General features: G+C 62.6%; 1 protein-coding gene across 1 annotated transcript; it reads left to right on the forward strand.

Annotated features, from left to right (window-relative positions):
- The first annotated feature begins 831 nt into the window (after positions 1 to 831).
- Positions 832 to 20,796, forward strand: MED24 (mediator complex subunit 24). Its single transcript, XM_062595753.1, has 25 exons — positions 832 to 995; positions 3,504 to 3,586; positions 4,122 to 4,160; positions 5,787 to 5,860; positions 7,038 to 7,261; positions 7,915 to 8,026; positions 8,560 to 8,710; positions 9,008 to 9,121; positions 9,857 to 9,904; positions 10,146 to 10,228; positions 10,380 to 10,466; positions 10,767 to 10,878; positions 11,532 to 11,674; positions 12,517 to 12,554; positions 13,272 to 13,354; positions 14,905 to 15,083; positions 15,228 to 15,327; positions 15,455 to 15,630; positions 15,733 to 15,997; positions 16,256 to 16,437; positions 16,773 to 16,866; positions 17,232 to 17,331; positions 19,415 to 19,492; positions 19,622 to 19,770; positions 20,357 to 20,796. Exons 1-25 carry the CDS (start codon positions 866 to 868, stop codon positions 20,471 to 20,473), a joined length of 2,961 nt encoding a protein of 986 aa, XP_062451737.1. The 5' UTR covers positions 832 to 865; the 3' UTR covers positions 20,474 to 20,796.
- Positions 20,797 to 24,116: the final 3,320 nt, after the last annotated feature.

Genomic DNA, 24,116 nt, shown 5'->3' on the forward strand with positions numbered 1-24,116 from the left:
GCCGCCCGTGGGCGGCCACGCGCGGCCGCGGCACCGCGAGGGGAGCCCCGGGGAGCCGCGTCCTGCCGCGCCCCGCGGGGCCGCCCCGCCGGCAGGGCCCCGCCACGGGCCCACGCGTGTCCGCGCGCACCCCGGCAGCGCTGCCCTGCGGGACCGCGCACGCGCTGCCACGCGCGGGCACGCGCCTGCATCCACCGCCCCGCGCCCGGCCGCGCGCGCCTGCCCCTCCACGCCCACGCGTGCCAGCACACCCACGCTCTTCCGGGGGCCTGCACCTCTGCACGCACCCCGGCGCACACACACGTGGGTGCGCACACGCGTTTGCCCGCCTGTTTTTGCAAACGTGCGTTTGAGCATGTGCATTTGCCCGCATTCGCGCATAGACGGCATTTGCACACACGCGTTTACACACGCGCTTGCGCGCATCTTTGCACTCGTGTTTGCACGCGGACGTGTATTTGCACGCGCACGTATTTGCGCACGCACATCTGCACACAAGCGTTCGAACGGAAGCATTTTCGCACGCCTTTTTGCACGCACGTACCGGGACGCAGCTATTCGCGCACACGCATTTGCACGCACGCCACCCTTTGCACACACACGCGCGCGCGCGCGCCCATCTCCGCCCTCGAACTACAACTCCCAGCAGGCGCCGCGCCGCGCCGCCCAATCAGCGCGCGGCTTGCTGCCGGGTGCCGACATGGCGGTGCCCAGGGGCTGAGGGCCGCGCTGCGGGGCCGGGGCCTTGCTGGGAGCGGCGGCGGCGGGACCGGGCCCCGCGGGGGGCGCGACCGGGCCCCGAGGCGGCGGCGGCGGCGGCCGAGGCGGGGGCCGCCGCGGGGCGCGGGGCCGAGGCCGCGCCGCCATGAAGGTGGTCAACCTGAAGCAGGCCCTGCTGCAGGCCTGGAAGGAGCGCTGGAGCGACTTCCAGTGGGCCATCAACATGAAGCGCTTCTTCCCCCGCGGCGCCACCTGGGACATCCTCAACCTGGCAGGTGAGGGGGGGCCGCGGCCGCCCTGCCCTGCCCTGCCCTGCCCGGGCCCCCCCCCCATCCCCACCCGGCTCCTTCCTCCTGCCTCAGTTTCCCCCCTGCCAAGGAGGGGGGGGGGTAACGGCCCGTCCCCCTCGCCGGGGGGGGGGTGGGTTTCCAGCCGGAGCCCGGCGTCCCTCTGAATCCTGAAAGCCTCCCCCCGCCGCCGCCCCCACCCTCCTGCCCTCCCCTTTTTATTAGATTTTCTTTTCCTGTCCCTATTCAAGGACGTTTGACACAAATCCTGCCAAATGCTGGTACCTGCTGAGTTGCGTTGGTTTAAAGATTTGCCAAGCTTTTATGCCAATTATAGAAACTTGTTGCTAGGGTGGGTTTTTTTTTTTTTTTTCCTCTGTGCAGTAAGCGTGTGTTTGCAGGCCCTGGATAAATAAACATGAAGCGCTGCTCAAGGATTGCTGTAGTGGGGGATTTAAAGGGAAACAGCCCCGAGGCAGGCAGGGAACTGCTCCTCGCTGCGCTGAGAGGAGAGACCTTTTCCTAGCTGACCTTTTCCCCTTGCTCTGTCCTACCACTGCTTTTTTTCCAGCTCTGGCCCAGCCCCAGCTCCTGAGGGCAGGTTCTTTCAAGCCACATCCCTGCAGCCAGCTCAGTCCCCAACTGTGGGGGCTCCTTGCAGGGTCCCAGGGCTACCTGGAGCTTGAGGAGGCCTGTGTCAGTCACCCTGGAGCTGTGGGGCAGCTGTGGGGAAATAGTTTAGCTCAGGGCGGCTGGCATGGCCGTGGGAGCAGAGCGCTGCGGTCTTGGCGCTGGAGGATGCGCAGTGGGGCTGGGGGCTGAGCTGGCACTGGGGAGGGGGGTTCGAGGGTTGGCCTTGCTGCCGGCCAGCTGGTTCCTGGGGCTCCCGGGTGCCTGTTTCCAGCGCTGCAGCCCTTTGCCTCGCCCGGGCAGGATCATCTCCAGGTCAGTCTGCTGAGGCGGCAAGGCCTGTGGGGTGCTCGCTGTGGGCCTGCCTGCGCAGCCCTGGGAGCAGAGTGGCTGCTTTCCACCAGCTAAAGCCCGGTCAAATGGTTAGAGATAATCAATGCCTGTAATTTCGGTGAAAGCAGGTTTCTCCTGACCACCTCTTAGTGCTTCAGCCGAAATTCCATAGTGTAGTGGTTGTCACATCTGCTTTACGTGCAGAAGGTGCTGGGCTCAAGGCCCAGTGGAACGAGCACCAGGAGGCCTTCGGGAGGTTGGACCAGGTGATCTCCAGAGGTCCCTTCCGACCTCACTGAATCCGTGTGTGGTGTGTGCGATTATGCCTAAAGGCTCTTTAGCCAAGCCTGAGCTGGAGGGCAGCTGCCCTGCAGGGAGGGGGGGGGAGCAGGTCTGTTTGGCCCTGCTGCCTCAGGAACTGCTTGTTGGGGGATGTTGGCGTTGCCGGGCCTTCCTGGGCAGCGCGAGTGTTGTGTGAGGGCCGGCAGGTTGTGAGCACGCAGGGAGGGTGTTCCCGAAGTCTGGGACGGCTGTAACAACCGCTGTGTTCGTAGCACTGCTTTCTTTCTAAGCCCCTCTCGCCACAGCCCTCGCGCAGAGCCTTTCCCAGCTCGTGTGTTGCAGGTTCAGACTACAAAGGAGGAGAATCTGGCACGAGCTGCCAGAATCACGGCGGTGCCCAGCAAATCTGTGCTGACACGTCTGCAGTGGGTAACAGCATGTGGCTGGCTCGTGTTGACACTCCCTGATTAGACGGGGATGGGAAGGGGGAAGGTTGCCATCCACCTTCTGTCTTTGAGCTACAATGCTTTTGGACGTGGTCTGAGTCTCCGTTTGAGATCCCGGGTGCCTTTTGCTTCCGTGGCTGTGATCCAGCCACGGCTGCTCCGTGTTTTCTTCGGGGGAGACGGTTTTCTAAGCGGCCGCTTCCTCTCGCATCTGGGTGCGTTGACCTACTTGCAGCCCATGCTGCAGCCTGGGGCCTGCTTTTGCGAGGTGGTTCCTGCACTCTGCCATAGTTCAAATGGTCAATTAAAGGCTTGGCTGAGCAGATAGGACGGGCAGAGCCCCTCCAGCTTCTAAAGGCCAGCGCTGGCAGGCAGCCAGCGGGAGGGAGTGCCAGACATGCAGAGCTGATCTCAGCAGAGGGGCTCTTTGCCTCGAATTCAGCCCCAGGTGCCAGAGCAAAAGTCACTCAGTGGTAGGTGCCAGAGCCTCCTGTGCAGTTTGTGGGAGGAAGGGGAACATGTTTGGAGAGCATCAGGTGCTGTTTGGGGCCTGGGGCCCTAGGAGAGCTGAGTTAGTAGGAGGCTACTTGTGCTTCCTAAATTATAAAGCAGCTTTTGCTGCTGGGATTAGAAAGTTATGGGATTCAGGGAAGCTTTGTGCAAAGTCTTCGTGGTTAGTACAGTTTGTCTTTGCCACCTTCCCTGTGGAATGAGACAAAAAATGAGAGCACTGTGTGTGTGTGTATGTCCACAAGTCATGTGTTTGCTGACCTGGGACCTCCTGGCCCCTCTCCTTTGCTTGCAGAGGCTCTTCTCGAACAGGCGATGATCGGGCCATCACCGAACCCACTCATCTTGTCCTACCTGAAATATGCTATCAGTTCGCAGGTAATAACCCTCTTTGTGTGCTGCAGACACTGCTGAGTGTTATCTTGCAGTCCCTAGTAGCAGGCAGGCAAAGAAAATGGGGTGTGGAATTGGTGGCAGCTAGACACTCCAAATCTCCCCTCTGCACCTCGGAAGCATCACGTCTGCCCCCAGGCCGGGGCGGGTGGTGGGCTCTGTGCGTGGCGCATGCCCAAGGCAGGGACCTGTCTGTAAATGGTGTCCATCCGCTGCCCAGCTGCACGTAGACAGAGTAGAAATTCTTGCCTGCTGAGAGCCTCTGCAGTTGCTCTAAGCCCCGCACTTTCTGAGCATAGCGTTTAATATTGTTTAAAGTTTGTGCGAAACAAATCAGCAATCACCTAAAAATGTCTGTTTGGATTTGTGCCGGGTCAGTTCCCCAGCCCCATCCGCGATGACAGGCAGCGAGGCCATGCCCTGACCTTGCCGTTCCTCAGCAACGGGCGCCGCGCTTACGAGCATCACCTACTAACACGCTGCTCTGCCGGGTTTGTTTTGGTTTGTGTTTTGTTCTTAGATGGTGTCTTATTCCACGGTGCTGACGGCCATCAGCAAGGTACGGCTCTGACAGCTGCTGTCTGAGGTTTTTCTCTCTACCTGTGATCCACATATCCATTTCCCTCCCCAGAACTCTCACCAAATGTAGGTCAAGTGGAAAATGACATCCTCTGCTGAGTCAGCAGTGGTTGGACAGCGCAGATTAGCAATGAGCCCTTTCGTGTCCTGTTGGGGACAGGCCCTCGCCCTTCCTGACGGGGTCCCACTCTCATTTTGGGACGGTCGTGCTCAGTGTTGTGTGTGCTGCAGCTGCGAACGCCTCGTCCCTCTGTTGTGTAGGGCCTGGCAGGCTCCTGCCCCGCAGCACCGTGCGTGTAAACCGCGCTCTGGCTGCCGGAAACCACATCCTTCTGCGGCCGGCGGTGCTGGCGGCGCTGTGGGAATCCAGAGCTGGCTTTGGAAAAGCCGCGCCACTCCTGAGGGAGCGCTGCCAGTGCTGGGCTGCGTAGCTGTGTTTGCCTGCCTGGCTTTGTGGACCACATCCCCGCGGGCGCTCGACATCCCCGCGTTTCCCCCCGTCTGGGGACGAGCCCTCTGGAGCTGGGGGCAGAGCTGCCTCCGTGCGCCTCCGGGGCACAGCATGGCCGCTCTGAAGGGAGCGAGTGGCCCCGTGCGGGCTGCGTCAGGCCCCCCGCCCTCCCTGGGCGATAGCTTTATCAGGGCAGCCTCTGATTCAAAGTCAGGAGCATTTCTTTCCTCCCACCTCCATGTATTTAGTGAGGTTGGGAACAGAAGGGTGCTGTAGTGACGGGATGCCGGGGTCGTTTTGGGGTGCTGCAGGCAGGCTGGGCACGGTGCAGCGGCCTTCGGTCTGCAGGGAGCTGTGCTGTAAACACACCACTAAGCCCCAGCGAGGACGGGGGGCCTCGGCACCGAGCCGGGGGGGCCGCCAAGCTCCGGGGGGAGGGAGAGGCAGCGCAGGGCCGGCCGACGCGGAGCGCTGCGGCGGGCGCGCTCCGAACGGCGCGGGTTTGGCGCCGCTCCCTCGGTCACGCGTCGCCGCCCGTTCTGGCGGGGCGGACAGACAGCTGACCTTGACAGCCGAGGTTTCCTCCTTCAGATCAGCGTGGGCCGCGAGGAGACCCGCGGGCTAGCTCCGGCCCGGTGGGGCGGCCCCATCTGCTCTGCAGCCTTCCCTGTCGAGGGGGCGGGGAGCAGCGCTTCTGCTGCCCACCACCCTGCGGGCCCTGCGGCCAGGCAGGCTGTCAGCGCGCGCGGCCGCTGCCAACCTCGCCGAGCCAGGGGTGGGCACGCGGGCTGGCGCCAAGCCACCGCCCTGTCAACGGAGCCCACGGGGCGCAGAGGGGCCTGAAACTGAGCTCTGCCCCCCCCCCCCCGCCGCACTCTCGGCTGCGGCCTTCTGCAAGGTTGTTTAGAAAACTCAGCCTTGTCCCCGTTGCCGTGGCCCAGTTGCCTGCCGTGACCCCGGGAGGGCACGACCCAGCCGTTGGACAGCCCCGAGCTAGTTCCCGTTGGAGTGGCTGCTGAGCAGCTGCCAGGGCGGCAGTGTGCTGCGGCTGCTGGTGCCTGGCCCAGCCCTTCGGGAAGGGGGTTTCACTTGTTTTTGGAGCTGCTGGAGCCTGAGACCCCCCATCTGAAATCCCTCCTTGTTCCCCTGTTGTAGTTTGATGACTTCTCCCGAGACCTGTGCGTCCAGTCGCTGCTGGAGATAATGGACATGTTCTGCGATCGCCTCAGGTACGGAGCAGCCCGTTGCAGCCCTGCCGCCTCGTCCCCAGGCTGCGGCGGGACCGGGAGCCCGAAGCTCAGGCGGGGCGAGAGGGCACTGCCGAGCCCGAGGAGCTCGCCCTGGCACAGGGAGGCAGGTTCTCCCTCTGGCTCCGTGTTTGTTCCTGTGCTGCTGGGCCCCCTTCATGCCTCCTGGGCGGAGGATGCCACACGAGTGCCAGGACAGTCAAAGCAGAGGGCTAGGGAACCCCAAACCCTGTCAGCTTCGTTTGAAGCTGCAAGAAATGCAGTCATTCTGTGATAAGGGCTTTCCTGGTGATGTTCCTGCCTGGCTCAGGTAGAGAGAGGTGGGCATAAGCCCGGTGGCCTGAGGGTTTCTGTGCTCTCCACGTTTTGTTACTTGTGAGGCCTCTCTGGCTTCCCAGGGCCCGGGCTACGTGTTCCCGTCTGCCAGCGCTCAGTCCTGCCTGCGCTGCCCCAGGCGCTCGACGCAGCTGCCTTGTTTTGCTTCATGCTCTTCCGCTGGTGTTGCAGGACCCAGGGGAGCCCAGACAATTCAGGCCACAAAAACTTTTTTAGAAAGCCCAGAAATCTTCCTGTTAACCCCTGACAGCCTCTTCTGAGAGGCTGAGTAGAGAGCACGCAGGGGGCAAACAGGAGGAGGAGGAAGGCTGAAGGTAGCAGCTCTTCAATTACATGAAATGAAGCGGCAGCAATGAATATGTATCAGTCACAGATGTTGACAAGGAGCTGTTGCTGGCCAACTGCAGAGCCAGCCACTTAATCCAGTCCCTGCCTAATCTGATCCTGTGCTTAATTTGATCAAAACTTCTGGCCCCAATGATTTGTGCATCAGGAAGGGAAAGCGTTCACCTCTCGCAGCACATTGATCAATGCTGAGCCTCTCTTAGCAAGATAATTTGATTAGAGGCTTGGAAAGTTTCCCTGTAGTTGAGTGGCCAGAGAGGAGTCTGCTCTGGGAAGACTTTATTTGCCTTGGTGTTGGGGGGGGGAGTGTTCACAGGCTGAGCAGATTGAGACATGCAGCAGAGGAGCTGGCAGGCACGCTGGGCTGGTGCACGGTTCCCCAGGCTGCCATGTCTCTGTGCCTCAGTTTCTCATGTGTAAAATGGGAGCAATAGCTCGGCCTGCGATGAGTGCAGTCCCCTTCCTCTCCCCTTCGCAGCTGCCACGGCAAAGCAGAGGAATGCATCGGCCTCTGCAGGGCCCTGATGAGTGCCCTCAACTGGCTTCTGCGCTGTGCGGCCTTCTACGCCGAGAAGGTGAAGGAGATGCTGGAGCAGGCGGCAGCTGAGAGCCAGTTGAAGATGTGTCTCGAGCGACTGGAGAAAATGCTCGGCAGCACCAAGAACCGAGCCCTGATCCACATCGCGAAGCTGGAGGAGACATGTACGTCGCTGCCCCTGCCCAGGCTTCGTGGCCGTGCCCTGCCCTTCAGCACGCGCAGCTCGTGGCAGCTGTCACTGCCTCCTCCGAGTCGCTGCCGGCCCCAGGGAGATGTCATAGCCACCTCTCCCTCCCCCCTGCCCAGATCCTGCCGCATTGTCCCTGCAGCTCCAAGCCCATCTATCTTACAGCCCTGTTGCTGTAACCATCTCCTCCTTGGCTCTGTGCCACCCTCTACCCCCTCCCTTTCACACTGCCCTTGGAAGAGGAGCAGAATTAATGCGAAGGCTGCGTGAGCTGTTCCTGGGCGAGGAGTGGATCCTGCGCTCCACCAGCCTGCCTGGCACAGCCCTGCACCCTCAGTCTGTCCATGTACCTCGCCAGAAAGCTGTGCCAGGCTGAGCCCAGAGCAGGAGCTGCTTGGTGGTGTGCACACCCTCAGCTTGGGTTTGCAAAGGCACCCTGGGGAGTTGGGCACCCCACAGCTATGAAGATGCAACAGGAGCTGACGTCCGCTCACTGCGAGGCCTGGCAAGGAGCCCCAGCCTCGGCAGGCGTGCAGTGCTACCGCGGGCCCTTGAGCCAGCCTGCTGGGTCCTTGCCACGTTTATGTCCCCCATCCCCCCCACCACTAAAAGCCTGTCCTCCCTCCTCAGCCTCGTGGAGTGCTGTGGAGCAGTCCCTCATCAAGCTGGGGGAGAACCTGAACAGCCTCAGCAACTCCCCACTGCGAAGCCAGGCTGATGACTGCATCTCCCTCATCAAGAGGTAGCTGCGTGCTGCTGTCTTCATGTGCTCCAAGGGTAAAGTGGGTCTGAGCCCTGCTCTGGGGGCCCGAGAGCCTCCTGCTGCCTGCACTCTGGCTCCTTGCTTTCCTGCGCTTCCCAGATCTGACTCCTGAGGTGGCCAAGGGCTAGCAAGACGCCATGGGGTAGGAGGAGGACAGGAGTGGCAGTGACCTGCTGCAAGGCAGTCTTGCCTGAGGACCATTCCTCCAGTGGCCCCTTGCCATTTGTCCCAGACCTTGTCTGCAGGGGCACACTGAGCTGTTCTGCTGTGGCCAGCGCTGCTGTCCCTATCCTGGATCCCTCCAGGAGGTGCTTCCAGGGCCCATGGGGGGACTCGGCCATGCCTTCAGCCAGAGGACAGTCCCTGGCTACAAGCTCTCCTGCCCTGGAGCAGCCAGTGGAGGCAAGACAGCAGAGATCTGGGGCCTGGCTGGGAAGGGAGGATGGGATAGGCAGAGCAAGAGTCTATCCCTGCAATGCTCCTGCGACCCTGTGCTGTTTCGTCCTGCCCAGCATCCCCACCATGCTCTCCGTCCACACCGAGCAGCTGAACAAGACTGGCTTCCCCACTGTGCATGCTGTGGTGCTGCTGGAGGGGACCATGAACCTCACGGGAGAGACCCAGCCACTGGTGGAGCAGCTGATGATGGTGAAGAGGATGCAGGTACACAAGTGGCGCCTCGTGGTCGTGCTCTGGGTGGCCTGGGGGATGTGGGCCAGGGCCTCGCTGCAGCTCTGCGTGTTGTGCGATCCTGGTTCGTGGATATGGGCAGAGCCGCTGGGAGCAGCACAAGCCCATTGGTACAGGGGGAGCTTTTGTCCTTGTAGTTGGTCCTTGCAGGAGATTCTGGGCTTGGCTGTGGCTGGGGGAGTCGCTTTATTGCTCTTATGGCACTTGGCGGCCTGGGAGGGTTCGACCGCGTGGTGCCCTCACGCAGGGTCTTTGCTGTGTGCCCTGCAGCGCATCCCCTCCCCACTCTTCGTGCTGGAGATCTGGAAGGCCTGTTTCGTGGGCCTCATCGAGTCCCCTGAGGGCACGGAGGAGCTGAAGTGGACAGCCTTCACCTTCCTGAAGGTAGGCACTAGTCCCCCTGGGAAGTGTTGATGCTCTTGCCCAGGGCCTGTCACTGCCTTTTCCCCCAACGCCCTGGTCCCTGCTGAGTGCCGAGCCTGGCAGAGCAATTAGTTCTCCTCTCCCCTGCGTGCCCCTCAGGGTCCTCCTCACACCCCATCTGGACAGCGTGTGAGATGGCAGAGCCTGCAGGCAGCTCTCGTACAACCCGCTGAGCATCAGCTTTGCTGCCTGGGATGTCTTTTCAGCCCAGCCCCATTTTGTTCCCCAGAGTGGCTTTCCCGGGATGTTGTTCAGAAAATCATGGCCTTTGAAGGATGCCACAGCAACCTTTGGTCCTACATTACCAACGGCTCAGCAGTGGGCAGCCCCAGAACAGTCTCCTTTGCTTCTTGTCTTTGTACCAGGCAAAGGGCATCTGGGTGTAATTTCAGGCCTGAGACGTGCTCTGTCCTGCGCCCCGCTCCTCTGCAGCCCAGGCCGCTGCCCGGCCGTTACGAGGTGGCTGTGCCCTGCTGCTCCTTGTGACGGTTGAAGGACTCTTCAGAGGGGAAGTGGTGGGACAAAGCACCCAGGGCACATAGGTTGCTTGTGAAATGCTCCTTCCTCTGGGCTGGGAGAGCAACTGGTGATTGCAGGAGTTCTGCACTTGGAGTCCAACTGCCTGTGTTGCTGGGGGGCCCTCACTGCAGAAACGGCTTTGCCTTGTCAGTCACATCTGTGCCCCGCTTCTTTCAGATCCCCCAGGTGCTGGTTAAACTCAAGAAGTATCCCCAAGGGGAGAAGGTGAGCTGTAAGGGCTGTTGATTGGAGCTGTTTGCAGTGTTGTTTGCACAAGTGAATCGTGTTTGTCACGGTGGTGCTGGTGTCATGCCAAAGCTGCATGGGGGCGGCTGGGGTAGGGAATGGTCTGTGTCCCGTCAACTTTCTTTTAACGGGCAAGACGGAGTGGGAGGGGAGAAAGGGGGTTTGTGTCAGCTCCTGTAGCAGCTGTTCCCAGCTGAGTGCTCGGCTTTGTGCACGGCAGGACTTCACTGAGGATGTGAACTGTGCCTTCGAGTTCCTGCTGAAGCTGACCCCTCTGCTTGACAAAGCAGATCAGCGATGCAAGTGAGTGTCCACAGTGCCAGTGGCTGACCCACAGTGCCGGGAGCATGTGGTGGCCATGGCTGGTCTGCACCACAGGATCCCCCAACCTCTCTGCAGAGAGCAGGGTGCTGCTCAGGGATCCCTCAGCCTGACGCTCCTGTCTGCGTTTCAGCTGCGACTGCACGAGTCTGCTCCTGCAGGAGTGCAGCAAGCAGGGGCTGCTCTCGGAGGCCAACATGACCAACCTGATCGCCAAACGGTACAGCCCGCTTGAAGGAGAGGGCCTGAGTAACCAAGTGGGGTTGGAGTGCTGCGTCTCACTGCTGGGACACGCTGGCCTGGAGGGACAAGACTGAGAATGGCAGTGTCCTCTCAGAGTGGCCTGCAGTGGCAGTCTGGGCTCCGCAGGGAGGACAGGGAGGCAGTGGGTGCTGGTTCCCTCAGGGATGGTGGTGCTGTGGCCCTGGTTGTGGAAGTGTGGGAGGTGGCTGAGCCTTGGGGAGGAGAGCGGCGGGGTGAGGAATTCCTGCTCGTGACACCCGTCTTGCGCATCCCCCAGGACGGCAGACAGGGAACATGCTCCGCGCTTGAAATCAGCAGAAAACGCCAACATCCAGCCCAACCCCGGGCTCATTCTGAGAGCTGAGCCGACTGTCACCAATATCCTGAAGGTGAGTCTCTTCGCGCCTCCGTGCCAGGCAGGCTGGGCTGGGCTTCCAGCAGCACTGGTCTTCCCAGGCAGCCGGGGAGTGGCTGGAAGATGCTGGATCTCCCCCGGTGCTGTGGTGGAATCACTGCCAACCTTGTTGGTAGGCAAGGCAGGCCAGGTGCTCCGCGTGGACACAGGGAGCCTCCTGCCCCTTCCTAGGAAGATGGAGGAGCCGTCAGGCGGCACGTTGCCTTGTCCGAGCCAGCAGCCTGCGCCTGGCCAGCTCGGCCCGTCTTCCTCTCGGCCGCTCCCCCACGTGTCCCCGTGTGCGTCTCCCCGGTGCCCAGGGGACTCCTCCTGTCCCCGCGTCGCTCTGGTTGCCTTGCCGCTGCAGAGCGTGAGAGGATGATTTGCTGCGGGTCGTGCTGCCCTTCGTGCCGCGGCTCTCCGGGGCGGTGACAACCGCGCTCTGCTTCGCGGCTACGCCGGCGTGCCCCGCAGTGCCTGCAGAGCCGGCGGCGCTCTCCCCATCGCTCCAAGCCGCCTGGGTCCGTCCTTGCAGAGGCCTCGTGGGATGCTGTTGGCAGCCGACCAGCACTGCCCCCACATCCGCAGTTTCACTGCTGCTCTAATACCCGTTTCCCCTGATTTTCCTTCCCTGTGTTTTTTCGGTAGACCATGGATGCAGATCACTCCAAATCCCCTGAGGGCTTGCTGGGGGTCTTGGGCCACATGCTGTCTGGGAAGAGCCTGGATCTGCTGCTGGCAGCGGCAGCAGCAACGGGCAAGCTGAAATCCTTTGCTCGGAAATTCATCAAGTGAGTGTGCACTCAGGTGGCACTGTCCCCAAGGGCTGGTGGCACTGGCACTAGACCCCCGTGCCGGAGCAGCGCCAGATTCAGCAGAGCGCTGGGGGGGCTGTGCCCCACAGCAGCCTTCCCCCTGCACGCCTGCGTGAACAGCGCAGAGCGTCCGAACGGATTGGGTTGATTTTGAGGGTTGCGTGCTGAAAGCAGCAGCACGGTCTCGGATCCGGGGCACTTGTTCTGTGTGAGTGTGCGTGTGCGTGTGCGCGCGCCTGTAGTCCCCAGATGCCCGTGGCCTGGTTATGGCTCAAGTCTCAGCACGCGCGGGAGTGGTGCGACGTGCTTCTTGAAGCAGGGAGCCTGGGGGCAGCTCGAACTGTGCAGGCCTCGCTGGGCGCCCGGCTGTTCAGCAGGCCACGGTGTGGCCCTGGCGTGTGCTCTGGTCGGGCTTTATGTGCTGCGGTATGAAGAGGGTCACGCTCAGAAATTCCCACGCGGCGCTGGCCCTGCCAGAGGCCTGTGCTCGACACTGGACCAGTTGGGTGGGTGGGTGGGGGAAGTGTTGCTGGACCGGTTTTGCTGCAGAGGAGCAGAGGCTGAGTGAGGAGGCAGCTCATCACTGCTGTGCCAGAGGGTGTTTGCGGAGCTGGGCCCCCCTTGGGTCCCCTGCACGCCTTGCTCCCTCCCTCCTGCCGGGCCTGTGCCGGGTGGGAATGGCAGCGCCCTGGGGGTAGGCAGGAGAGGGGGATATGGGAAGAGGCAGCTCCTCTGCCGTCCTGGGAGTGGGAGGAGGCCTCTGTTGCGCTGCGGCGGCGATGATAATGCTTCACTGTGGCTCTCTCTGCCCCCTCCAGGCTGAACGAATTCACGAAGCACATCAGCGGAGAAGGCTGTAAGTGCGTGCGCGTCCGCGTGTGGGGCGGTCTGAGCTGCGCTTCCCCCGCTGCCACGTTCTGGGACGGGGCCTGGAGCGGCCCGGCTGGCAGCAGGGGTAGCTGGGGCTGGCTGCCGCGCTGGGACGAGAGCTGAACTGTGCCGTGCCAGGCTGGGGGCTGCCGGCGGGGTGCCCGGCGCGTGGGCACGTGGCTGGCTGCCAGCAGGGATGTGGGCCCTGGGCACCCGCTACCCTCGTGCCTGGTGTACGCCCATCCCCAGCACGGGGTGCTCTCTGCTTGCAGGGGAAAGGCTCCCTCCTCCCCAGCCCAGCCCCCGGGGCCTCTCAAGGCCGGCCCTGCCCCGGCTCCCTCCCTGGAAGGGGTGATGTGTCAGCACAGAGCCCAAGATAAGGATTCTGACTGCGTTTGCATGTGATTAAACATGCCGAGTGCTCTGACCTTCCGCAGCGCGGGGGGAGCCCAGGGCTGGGCTGAGGCTGCGGGATGGGAAGCCAAAGCTGCTTTGGGGGGCTGGGCTGAGGCAGACTGGGGTGAAGGAGGCTGTCGGCACGTTCCCTGGCATCCTCGCTCGCGCACAAGCACTTTGGGGGGCTTTGGGTTCAGGAGAGCTCTCGTGAAGAAGCAGGGTCCCAGCCCGCTGCTCGCAGGGCTTCCGCTGGCCCCGCTCGCGCTGAGGCTGGAGATGCCTGAAGCCGTTGTTTCTCTTCCCTCAGCCAAAGCAGCCTCGGTCCGAGCCCTGCTCTTTGACATCTCTTTCCTGATGCTGTGCCACGTGGCCCAGACCTATGGCTCAGAGGTAATAACCTGCCTTCCCTCTGGAGGGGAAAGGGCGGGAGCGAGACCCTGATCCCAGCTGGTCCGGGCAGGGATGGGACTCTGACCCTGCGAGAGCAGCGTGCTGCAGCCTGCCAGCCTCCTCTAGTGGCCAACGCGGCCCGCTGGCTGGGACCGAGCTGCCAGCGCTGCCGGCCCTGGGCCTCGCGGCCCCCGCGGCCGCCCTTCCGGCAGCATCCTGCTGCACGTGGGTGAAGCGCCCCGTGCATTTCCCCTGGTACGACAAGAAATCAGCCCGCACAGGGCCTGTCCGCACCAGGCGAGGGAGCAGGGATGGCTGCAGCATTCCTGAGCGCGTTTGCTTACTCTCCTACTTTGTCCCTTTCTGTGCTGTACAGCGTGTGCAGTACCGTGCCGTCGGTGGGAACGCTGCGTACGTACCCGGTCGGGGGCTAGCCTGGCCGGCTCTGATCTTGCCAGGCTTTTCCCAGCCTTGCACTCCGATCCCGCACCGCTTGGGTGTGGGTAGAGGCCAGCGTTTGCTGGTCGGGGGGCATGTGCAGCCAAGGCTGAACGTCACCCCTCCCTCCTGAAAGGAGGAACTTGCAGCTCCACTCAGGAAGCAGCACTTTGATTGCATGAAAATTTTCCAGGTTTCAACATCTGTGTGTGTGTTGAGAGGCAAAACGATACCGAAACAGCGGGAACGCTGAGAGGGAGAGAAACGTGGCAGGGACCTGCCCACCCGGACCCAGGGAGCTGGGAGGGGGGAGGCTGGTGCAGCGTGGCCAGAGGCAGCTCAGAGCCAGATGTGCTCGGGGCTGTCTGGTGAGGTCTCAGCCCCCAGCCCAGCCCGGGGAGACTTTCCTGACCAGCTGTTGCTGAACAGATGTGCAAAGCATTTCTCTTTTGACAAAAATAGCATCCCTTGGGTTACAGAGGCTGAAGGGAGGAAGCAGTGTGCAGGATTCCCAGCTCATATCCCCCTCAGGACCCTTTCCAGCTGGCTACCAGCTGGGCTGTGCACCCCGTCCCCAGGCTGCGCCCCATCCCTGCAAAGCTGTGGGCCCCTTGGCCCTGTGGCCGGGTAGCCTGCACTCAGCTCTGCCCCGCTGCCAGGGTGTCTGGGCACAGGGCACAGCAGCCTCTGGGCCCCACGGTGGCTGGTGAGGAGCAAGTGGCCCTTTCCAGGCAGGATACGGTGACCTGCTGCAGCGCTCGCAGCCCCTCGGGACTGGCCCTGTCCCGGTGTCTCCCCGGGGATGCCTGGTGCAGCCTGTCAAAGTGGGAACACTGCTCCAGGACAGGCTGCTCCCCCCCTCTCCGGAGAGTCCCACGGGAGAGGGGCAAACCACAGCCCACAGGCGGGAAACCAGTGCCTTCCTGGGGAGTGACCAGTGCCTTACTGGGTGACTGAGCAGGGCCAGAGATCAACCTCTCAGTGCGGGCCACGGGGCGGCGCTGTTCCCCCAGCCATGAGCCCCCTCGGGTGGGGGGCAGGCCGCAGGGCGGGGGTCCCCGGGCAGGGTGCCCGCAGGTGCAGCGCTGCCCCTGGGCCGGGTCCCCTTCCAGGTGATCCTGACGGAGTCGAGCCCGGCAGGCGAGGTGCCCTTCTTTGAGACCTGGATGCTGACCTGCATGCCTGAGGAGGGCAAGATCCTCAACCCCGACCACCCCTGCTTCCGCCCCGACTCCACCAAGGTGGAGTCCCTGGTCGCCCTCCTGAACAACTCCTCCGAGATGAAGCTGGTGTAAGAGCTCAAGGGACTTCCCGCGCGCCTGGCCCTGCTGGGCCGCAGTGATCCCCGGGGCTGGGGAGAGTCATCCCCTCTCCCTGGGCACGTGGTCGCTCTAAGCGAGCATCTGAACCTCTCCACCTCTCTTTTCTCTGGCAGACAAATGAAGTGGCATGAGGCATGTCTGAGCATCTCGGCTGCCATCCTGGAGATCCTCAACGCCTGGGAAAACAGCGTGCTCACCTTTGAGTCCATCCAGGTAGGCCTGGTGGGATGACGGCATGGGGCAGAGCAGGGTGTTGGCAGGGTCAAGACTCCCATCCTCCTGCCCCAAATGTTGCTGCAGAACCTACTGGTTACTTCACAACTGGCATCTCCTCCCTTAGAAAATCACAGACAACATCAAGGGGAAGGTGTGCAGCATGGCAGTGTGCGCGGTGGCCTGGCTGGTGGCCCATGTCCGTATGCTGGGCTTGGATGAGCGGGAGAAGTCCCTGCAAATGATCCGGCAACTGGCAACCCCCCTGTATGGCGAGAACACGCTGCAGTTCTACAACGAGCGGTGAGTCCAGGCCTTGTGGCATGCAGAGCCCTGTATTGTGGCCTTTTTTGCCTTCCCTCTGCCTCCGAGGACCTGAGTGACCCCTTTCTCTCTCTGCTGCAGTGTGGTGATCATGAGCTCCATCCTGGAGCACATGTGTGCTGATGTCCTGCAGCAGACGGCCACACAGATCAAGTTCCCCTCCACGGGCATGGACACCATCCCCTACTGGAACCTCCTGCCCCCTAAGAAGCCCATCAAGGAGGTGCTGACGAGTGTGTTCACCAAGGTGCTGGAGAAGGGCTGGGTTGACAGCCGCTCCATCCACATCTTCGACACGCTGCTGCACATGGGCGGCGTCTACTGGTTCTGCAACAACCTGGTCAAGGTACGGGGTGGAGGAGGCTGCGCTGGGCCGAGGTGGGAGGTGGCCGCGACCCCCCTGGTGCTGCTGCTGAGAGTTGAGCCCATGAGTGCTGGGACTAGTCTGTGCTCCCAGCACACCCTTCCTGCCAGGGCTGGAGTGGGACCCGGGAGTGCTGGCTGTGGTTAGGCTGCGTCTCCTGTGACAGTCACAGGCACTGGAGATGAGCGGGACAGGCCAAGCTGCGCCCGTGCGTCCCTCAGCCTGGCCCTGTGCTTCCAGGAGCTGCTGAAGGAGACGCGGAAGGAGCACACGCTGCGGGCTGTGGAGCTGCTCTATGCCATCTTCTGCCTGGACATGCAGCAGCTGACGCTGACCCTACTGGGCCACATCCTGCCCAACCTGCTCACTGATTCCTCCAAGTGGCACACCCTCATGGACCCACCAGGCAAGGCCTTGGCCAAGTAAGGCCCCCGTCCTGCTGGGCCTTTGGGGTGGGGGTCCAGTTTGTGGAGCTGGGAGACTCTCCATGCTGAGGGGCAGATGAAGTGTCCCAGGCCAGGGCCCGGCAGCCTGGCTCCTACTTGGGCTCGCACACAGTGGTGGTGGGAACAGATGCGCTGGTGTCCTGGGTCCCATTCGCTGCTGGCTGTCACCCCTCACTGAGGAGGGACCTGCCACGTCCCATCCTGATGCATGCTCTGGGCTCTGCGTCTTCCCTCAAAACCTGCCGGGCTCCCGTCCTGAGATCTGGGTGGGCTGTGACAGCACCTCTGCAGCTCCCCCTTCCTGTCGCTAGGCTCTCCGTCTGGTGTGCCCTGAGCTCCTATTCCTCCCACAACAAGGGCCAGGCGTCTGCCAGGCAGAAGAAGAGACACCGAGAGGATATTGAGGTGTGTCTGGTGCGGAGGGGGCGGTTGGTCGGAGGCTCTTTGCCTGCCCGAATGGGCAGCGTTTGCGGGAAGTGGCGGGCTTGAACGTGCTGTAGCTGAGGCTGGACTCCCTGCCCAGTCTCCCTGGGCTGTCCGGCGTGCTGTCCCCTGCCCTTTCCCCGGAGAAGGGGGAACGTAACGAGATGGACTGCATGGCCCAGGCTGAGTCACCGTGGTGTGACCGGAGATCCCAGTCGTGGGCCATGGCGCTGCGCGGAGCCTGCGGTGGGCTGTCCGCCCCGCGTGCCTGGCGAGCGGGGGACCCTGGTGTGGCCCACGCAGAGGGGCTAGTGGGTCTGATCCCTCTCTGCCCCCTTCCCTCCCAGGATTACATCAGCCTGTTCCCACTGGACGACACGCAGCCCTCCAAGCTCATGCGCCTGCTGAGCTCCAACGAGGAAGACGCAAACATCCTCTCCAGCCCCAGTAAGTGCAGGCGTGGAGGGCTGCTCCTGGAGAAGGCGCGGTCCTGCCTCGCCACTCGCTTGTGGGTGTGAAATGTATGTTAGCACAAAAAGCATTTTCCTTCCTGAGCTGGCCAAGTGCTCCTGGCTCTTGGATGTGGCAGGGAGGGCTCTCCACTCCCCTCTGCGTGGCCTCACCTTTCCAGGCCTGGCTGCAGGTGTCGTGTGGCACCGGGAGGCAGGCAGCACTGGCTTAGAGCTCAGCGCTTGTTTTCGCAGCCCTGGGAAATAGCGTGTCTCGCAGCCCCTTTTCTGTGAGTACTCGGAGACCCGCAGTAGCGTTTGACAGTAACAGGGTGTTTTGAGAAGATCTCTAAATCTTCTCAAGTGAGAGAGTTTTCCTGAGTTCCCATGGAGTTTTTGCGCTGAGAAAAGGCTAAAGAATTTAGTTTCTGTGACGAAAAGGTCTTTAGGAAAAGTGATGTTATGTTACCACCTCAGGCAGCGCCTGGTGCACAAGGGTCTCCAGGAGGTGTAGTTCAAGCCCTGTTGTTCACGATCACTCCATGTGGGACCAGAAAGCTGAAGGGCTGGAGGTGACGTTCTCGCTGTGTCTCTGATTAAATCCTGAAATTCCAGTGTTGTTAACAAGGCAGCAAATGGAGCTGATGAGTCCCTGAAGTCACGTCTCCGTATTGCTGGAGCGCGGATGCTTCGAGTTGCAACAGCACTGGCAGGAAGTACAGCAGGCAGGAAGAGGGTCCTTGACTCTCCCCTGCAATGGGGGATGCGATGCAGTGGGCTGTTGCAGCTCTAAAATATGTTTGGACTCCTGGGCAGTGAGTCAGGATGCTCCCTGGTCATTGTTTCTTCCAGTGCCCTTAGTCTAACTTGGTAGATGTTTTTCAACATATACATCAACCTGTGGTTTTTGTTGGTTTCATTACTGTTGAAATTTGGGGGTTTCCCTTTATTTCACTATCTTTTTTTAAACTCTTGGTGCAGTTTCCACCTCTTTCTAGTGACATTCAGGACTTTTTTGGTCTGTCCACTGCGATGATTTGGAAATCCTGCTTCCTGAGCTAGCTACGTAATTCAGTAATTCCATGAGAAAAGTGGGGGAGGGCTTTCTTTTTTTAGCGGGCATCCTCAGAGCAGCACAAGGTGGGTCCTGCTGATTTCAATGTCTCTGTAGGGCGAGTCTGCACAGGGGGCCTCCCCGGCCTGTTGGAGAGGAGATGGCACCAACTCCTCTCCTCCAGGAGCCCCCAGGACAAGGCGGTGTCCCTCAGGCCGAGTCTGGCGGGCTCAGATAGGCTAAGATAGATCCCCAGCCTTCCCAAGGTTTACTACTAGTCCACTGGTCATGTCTCAACTCCAATAGCTAAATCCTTCTCCAAGAGTGACTTCCCAGTTCTGCGGCGCAGCTGTGGAACATCTGGCTCGCTCCACCCAGCTGGCTCTGCTGTGAGCAGTATGCATAGCATGTATAGCTTGTGCATTACTTCAGCTCGGCGGAGCGCTGTTCGCTCCCTGTCTTGACTGTGGCATTGCGTTAAGCTGCTCGTGCCATTGCGGGGTGTCAGTAACGAGTCATTGTTGCAATTAAATCCAAATGCGAAGTAACAGGGAGGTGTCCTCGCACAGTCTCACTGATGCCTGTCCCTTGGAGATGTCATTAAACTTGGTCAGACTTGGAATATGTCTGTCTTGTGCAAGAGTGAAGCCCAGTGACACATCTTTGGAGCAGCGGCATGTGCAGCCCTCCTTGGGCTGTTGTGCTTCGTCATGCCTCGGACTGGCACGCGTAGGCCTGTCCCGCGCTGCCAGGGCTGCTTGCTTGCACCCCAGCTGAGAGGGATGGTGACAAACACGGAGAGTATTTCCGTGCTGCGTGCATCTGGCATGTCCAAGCAGCGAGGATGGTACTCGTTCAGATTGGCTGGGTGTGGAGAGTGCTGGGGACCACGCTCCAAATCTCTCCGTCCCCTCCTGGGGCCTCGGAGAGCTCAGATGGCCGGCGTTGGCCAGGGTGGGCACCTTGGCACGGCTGAGGGGGGCCGTTGCAGCCTGTGCCCAGTCTGACACGTTTTCTTCCCCGTCAGATCGCTCGATGAGCAGTTCGCTCTCCGCCTCCCAGCTTCACACCGTCAGCATGAGGGACCCGCTGAACAGAGTGCTAGGTAACGGCGGGGTCGCCAGCGGCAGGGCCTGGCCGCGGCCGTGGGGTCGGCCCAGGCAGCATGCCCGAGAGGGCTAACAGAGGTCCTCTCTGAACTCACCTGGTTTCTGACATTTCCCTGTCTCCACAGCAAACCTCTTCCTGCTCATCTCTTCCATTCTGGGGGCCAAGACGGCCGGCACCCACACCCAGTTTGTCCAGTGGTTCATGGAGGAGTGTGTGGACTGCCTGGAGCAGGGCAGCCGTGGCAGCATCCTCCAGTTCATGCCCTTCACCATGGTGAGTCCTGCAGCTGAGACACAGCTGCTGTCCTGCGCAGGAGAGGGCTGCGGAGCAGCCGCTTCTCCCATTGCCAGATGCTACTCCCACAGGATGGAGGCAGGCGTTTTAGGGGGACGGGACTGCCCCCTGAGAAGCTGCCCCTCTCATAAGAGCAACGTGGGGCTATGGGGTTGTACACGATGCTCCACTAGCAGGATTAGTGTGGGTGCAGGGGCAGGAGAGTGCTGGGACTGGCTTGGAGGTGCTGGTTTTGCATGACGGGATCCTGGGGCAGACCAGGGCAGTTCCTTCTCCAGCTACTTCCCTGCTGTGTGTGAGCTCTCGTGGTTCAGTGCTGACAGACCAAGTTTCAGCCTCAGCTCTGCCACCAGCTCCCTGCGGTTTTGGGCCCTGCTTGCACTCAGGGATTGCCCCAGGGTTGCTGTCTCCAGGACAGTTGCACTGACATGGTATTTCAGGCTCAAGTTTCTGTGGTTGCATTCCCCAGCCCCCTTGGTCATCCTCGTAGCCCTGGTTTGAGCCGCTGCCCGGCTCTGATGTCTCCAGTGTTGTCATGAGTCAACTGTTTCCTCTCTCTGGGCAGGTTTCGGAGCTGGTGAAAGTATCCACCATGTCCAGTCCCAAAATTGTCCTGGCCATCACAGATCTCAGCCTGCCGCTGGGTCGCCGCGTCGCTGCGAAGGCCATCGCCGCCTTGTGAGCACGGCACCCCCCTCCGGCTGCGCGGGAGAGGGCTGCGGAGCAGCCGCCGGGAAACGCCAGCGGCCGCCGCCGCGGCCCAGCCATAGCAGTCTGGAGGCTGGGCTGGGGCACGGGCGCCCGGAAAAGCCTCTCCGTCACCGCCGACTTGGCCTGGCTGCGCCCAAGGGCATTGCCAGCGGCAGCAGGGGCAACTTCCCTCTGCGTTCAGCCTCCTGGTGATGCTCTTACCTCACTGCCTCGTGCTGGATATTCAGAGACTGAGACAAAGCTGCCGCTTTTTTTTTTTTTTTTTAATTCTAATTAATTCAGTCCTTTCATAGAGCTGGGCTTTGCCTCATTTCTGTTCAGTTTTCTGACTGCAGCCCAGGACCCTGTGGCTCCCGACAGCCCCGTCTCCAGGTGAGCTGCCCATGGGGCTTGGGCAGGGGCAGAGACCAAGCCAGGACTTAGCTGGGGCATGGGGAGAGGGTGGCCAAGACCAACGCTGGGCAGGGGAGAGCAGGGAGATCCCTAACCGTGGTGCGAAGGCCGTGGTCAGACAGGTCTGAGCCCAAGATGTGGTTTTAGGAGCACATAGTGGCCGTGGGGCTGCTTGTCACGGGGCACCTGGGGCACAGGGTCGAGGAGGGGGCAGATGAGTCATGGGCAGAGGGCTGAGTGGCAGCTGTAAGCTGTGATGATTCAGATACGGCCTCCAGCTCCGGCAGTCCCTGCGCTGCCGTGGGCCGGGAGGGAACGGACAGGTTGGAGGATGCGTCCTGGATGCTCCCGCAGCGTTTGCTGCCCTCCTGCCCTCCAGCCTTGCAGGTGATCCTGGGCCCTACCCCCCTGTGTGCTGGTCTGCATTTAATTAAAACTCTAACGGGAAGGGAAATCTGGGCGTGGACGAGTTCACACGGCTGCAACATCCCTCCTGGGGGGTTGAACCCACCGGCCCCGGCCCAGCTCGGGAAGGCGGCGCGGTGCCCGGAGCCGAGCGGGCGACGCTCTGCGCCCGGCCCGCCGGCTGCAGGTGTGCGGCTGGGTGGAGCAGCGATGCTTTCCTGCCCGGCTGTAAAATACAGGCAAATTCATGTTGGAAATTCCTCCACGTGAGCGTGAGTTCACTCCACGGCCCCGGATCCAGGCACGGCACCGGCGGCTGGTGAGTAACGGGCCTCAGCACCACTGGGCCGCGCCAGCCTCCCCCTGGGAGCGGCTGCTCCGTGGGGCCGAGCTCGCGCCCAGTCAGCTGCTTTTGCGATGAATCTGCCTGGAAATGTCACGAAAGCCCTTTCCTGAGGGGGTGGCAGCGCTGGGGGCGGCTTCCCCTCTGCTCCTTCCATTCACAATTTCTGTTTGACTCATGCAAAAGGGGGAAAGGGTGCCAGGGCGGGTGCTGCGTCACCCCGTACCTGCCTTACGCTTCTCAGGCCAGGGCTGGCTCCGGGCTGCGTCTCCTACGCCAGTGTGGGTCAGCAGGATCCGGGTGCTCTCCTCCGAGGCCGGAGCGAGGCCGGGTGGCCGGTGGCGGAGGGAAGGGTGGCCGGGCGGTGATGCAGGGCTGCCTTGCTCCTGCGTCCCCCCAGCGCGAGCGGGGACGGCCCGGGCGCCTCGCTGCCCGCCCGGTGCCCGGTGCGGGCTGGTGGCGGGGCCGCCGCGGGCGAGGGCAGCTCTTTACCGTTAGCTCCGAGCAAAGAGCAGAGCCGGGTGCCCGCGGCCTTCCCAGCTCTGTCAATATTTGCCTGCTGCGCTGGGGCCGCGTGGCCGCTCTGGGCTCGGCATTGGCCCTTGTCCGGTGCCAGCGCTTCACCTTCCTGGAAGGGGCTGGAGCGGGAGAAGGGGTTTCCTGTAAGTGCTGATAAGCCGGGGCAGGAAGGCGCAACGCTTCCCGCTGTTTGTTCCCGGGAAAGCCGGCGCAGGGAGGGCGCACACCAAAACAAACACGGGCAGCGGCTTCCCCGCGGCAGCGACGGGAGCCCTTCCCCGGGCCCCCTCCGGGCTTGGGAAACGGGGCGGGCGGGGGGGGGGGGAAATGTGGGAGAAGGGGCCTGGCACCGCCTGGAGCGCGGCTCCGGCTGCCCCTGCGTGCCGAGCGCGGCCGCTGCAGTCGCAGGGTGCGAGCGCGGGACGGGCGGGAGGAAGCGCAGGCTGGTGCGACGCTGGGAGCCCGGGGCCGGGCTGCGGTGGCCGAACGCCCCGCGCGGGAATAGGGCAGAGACCAGGGGCTGCCCGCGTGGGCTGGCCGGGGGCCGGCGTGGTGGGTGCCGGGGCTGTGCCGCGACGCAGGGGCTGTGCCGCGGCCAGGTTCCCGGCTCTGCCGCGTGCGCCTCCGCGCATCCAGCTGTCTGCCCCGGTTTTCCCGCTGCCGAGCAGCTCCGGGAGGCCCCCGGCAGCTTGGCATCACCGGCTTCGTCCCTGGGCAGCTCTGGGGCAAAATCCCCTTGTGGCAGGAGCGAAAGAGGAATTGCAGGGGCCGGCGGTGCTGCTGCGTCACTGCCCGGCAGCGCTTCGCAGGTTGGAAAGCGGAGGGCAGCCAGGGCTGGCCCGGGCATCGCCGCCAGCCCCGGCGAGGGCTCGTGCCCAGGCCGGCGCCGCGCAGAGCCCTGAGCGCTCGTCACACCGGCGCTTCCCCTCCCGGGCGCAGGCCGGCTCTGCGCCGCCGGGGGCGAAGCCCCGGGGGGGCTCGGCCGGGCCGGGGGCTCGCGGTGCCCCGGCCGCGGAGCTGCCGCCAGCGCGGGCGGGCCCCGGCGCTTTCTAGGAATCGACGCTTGCCCAAGCGGCGCCGCGGGAGGAAGCTGCCGCCCCCGGGCCGCGGGGCGCCGGGCGGCCCCGGCCCTTGCGGGCTCCGCGTGGCTCGGCCGCCGCGGCCCCTTCGCCCGCGGGCCGGCGGGAGAGAGCAGGAACGCAAACAGCCCAGGCTCTGGAGCAAAAATAGAGTTTATTTCTGTTTTTATTGCGTATAAAAAAAAATACCCTGTGTTTATCTGGGGCTAACCCAGGCGCAGTAATAAATACCAGTACAAAACACACCGGGATGGAGCCGGGGCCGCGCCGGGCCCCGCTCGCCACGGCAGGGCCGGAGCGGGCGGACGCCCTCCCGGCCCCGGAGCTGGGGCGAATAAGTTAAACTGCAATAAATACGGGGAGTTCGGCTGCGGGGAGGGGGCGAAGCGGCACCGCGGCCCTTCCCCGGGAAAAGCCGCTTCCCGGAGGCAGCGGCAGCGGGGCCGGAGCCGGGGGCACCTCCAGCCTCCCCTCCCGCCCGCTCCGGACCTGATGGCTAATAAATATTAATTAATGTAAATATGTGTAATAGAAATAACACCCGCCAAGCGCGGCCCCGCGGGGCCGTAACCCGCGCAGGGAGCCGCCGCTCTTAAGCGGCTTCCTCCGCGGACGGAGGCGGCTTCCCCGGGGCAGGCAGCAGCCGCCGGGGCGGCGGGGAAGCCGGGCCGGCGCGGGCACGGCCGAGCCGCGGTGCCCGGCCCGGCTCCCCCGAACCTCGTAGCAGAGATACGCTTTTGTTTAAATATTAAACAAGGCTGATGCTGCGCCCGGGGGCCGCCCGGCGACGGCGTCCCGGGGCAGAGCCGGGCCACGTTAAATAGCGATAAATATTAAATAAGCAGAAAGGGGGGGCTGTGGGGGCGCGGGGGGCC

This window comes from Rhea pennata, chromosome 26, assembly GCF_028389875.1.
Source record: "Rhea pennata isolate bPtePen1 chromosome 26, bPtePen1.pri, whole genome shotgun sequence".
Classification (NCBI taxonomy): domain Eukaryota; kingdom Metazoa; phylum Chordata; class Aves; order Rheiformes; family Rheidae; genus Rhea; species Rhea pennata.

What these genes read in the sequence shown, in the direction of transcription:
- MED24 (XM_062595753.1), top strand. Translation starts at nt 866, where the DNA reads ATGAAGGTGGTCAACCTGAAGCAGGCCCTGCTGCAGGCCTGGAAGGAG. An exon ending in TGCTGACGGCCATCAGCAAG is followed by an intron (nt 4,161 to 5,786) that starts GTACGGCTCTGA and finishes CCCCTGTTGTAG; the next exon opens with TTTGATGACTTCTCCCGAGA. An exon ending in TGCATCTCCCTCATCAAGAG is followed by an intron (nt 8,027 to 8,559) that starts GTAGCTGCGTGC and finishes CGTCCTGCCCAG; the next exon opens with CATCCCCACCATGCTCTCCG.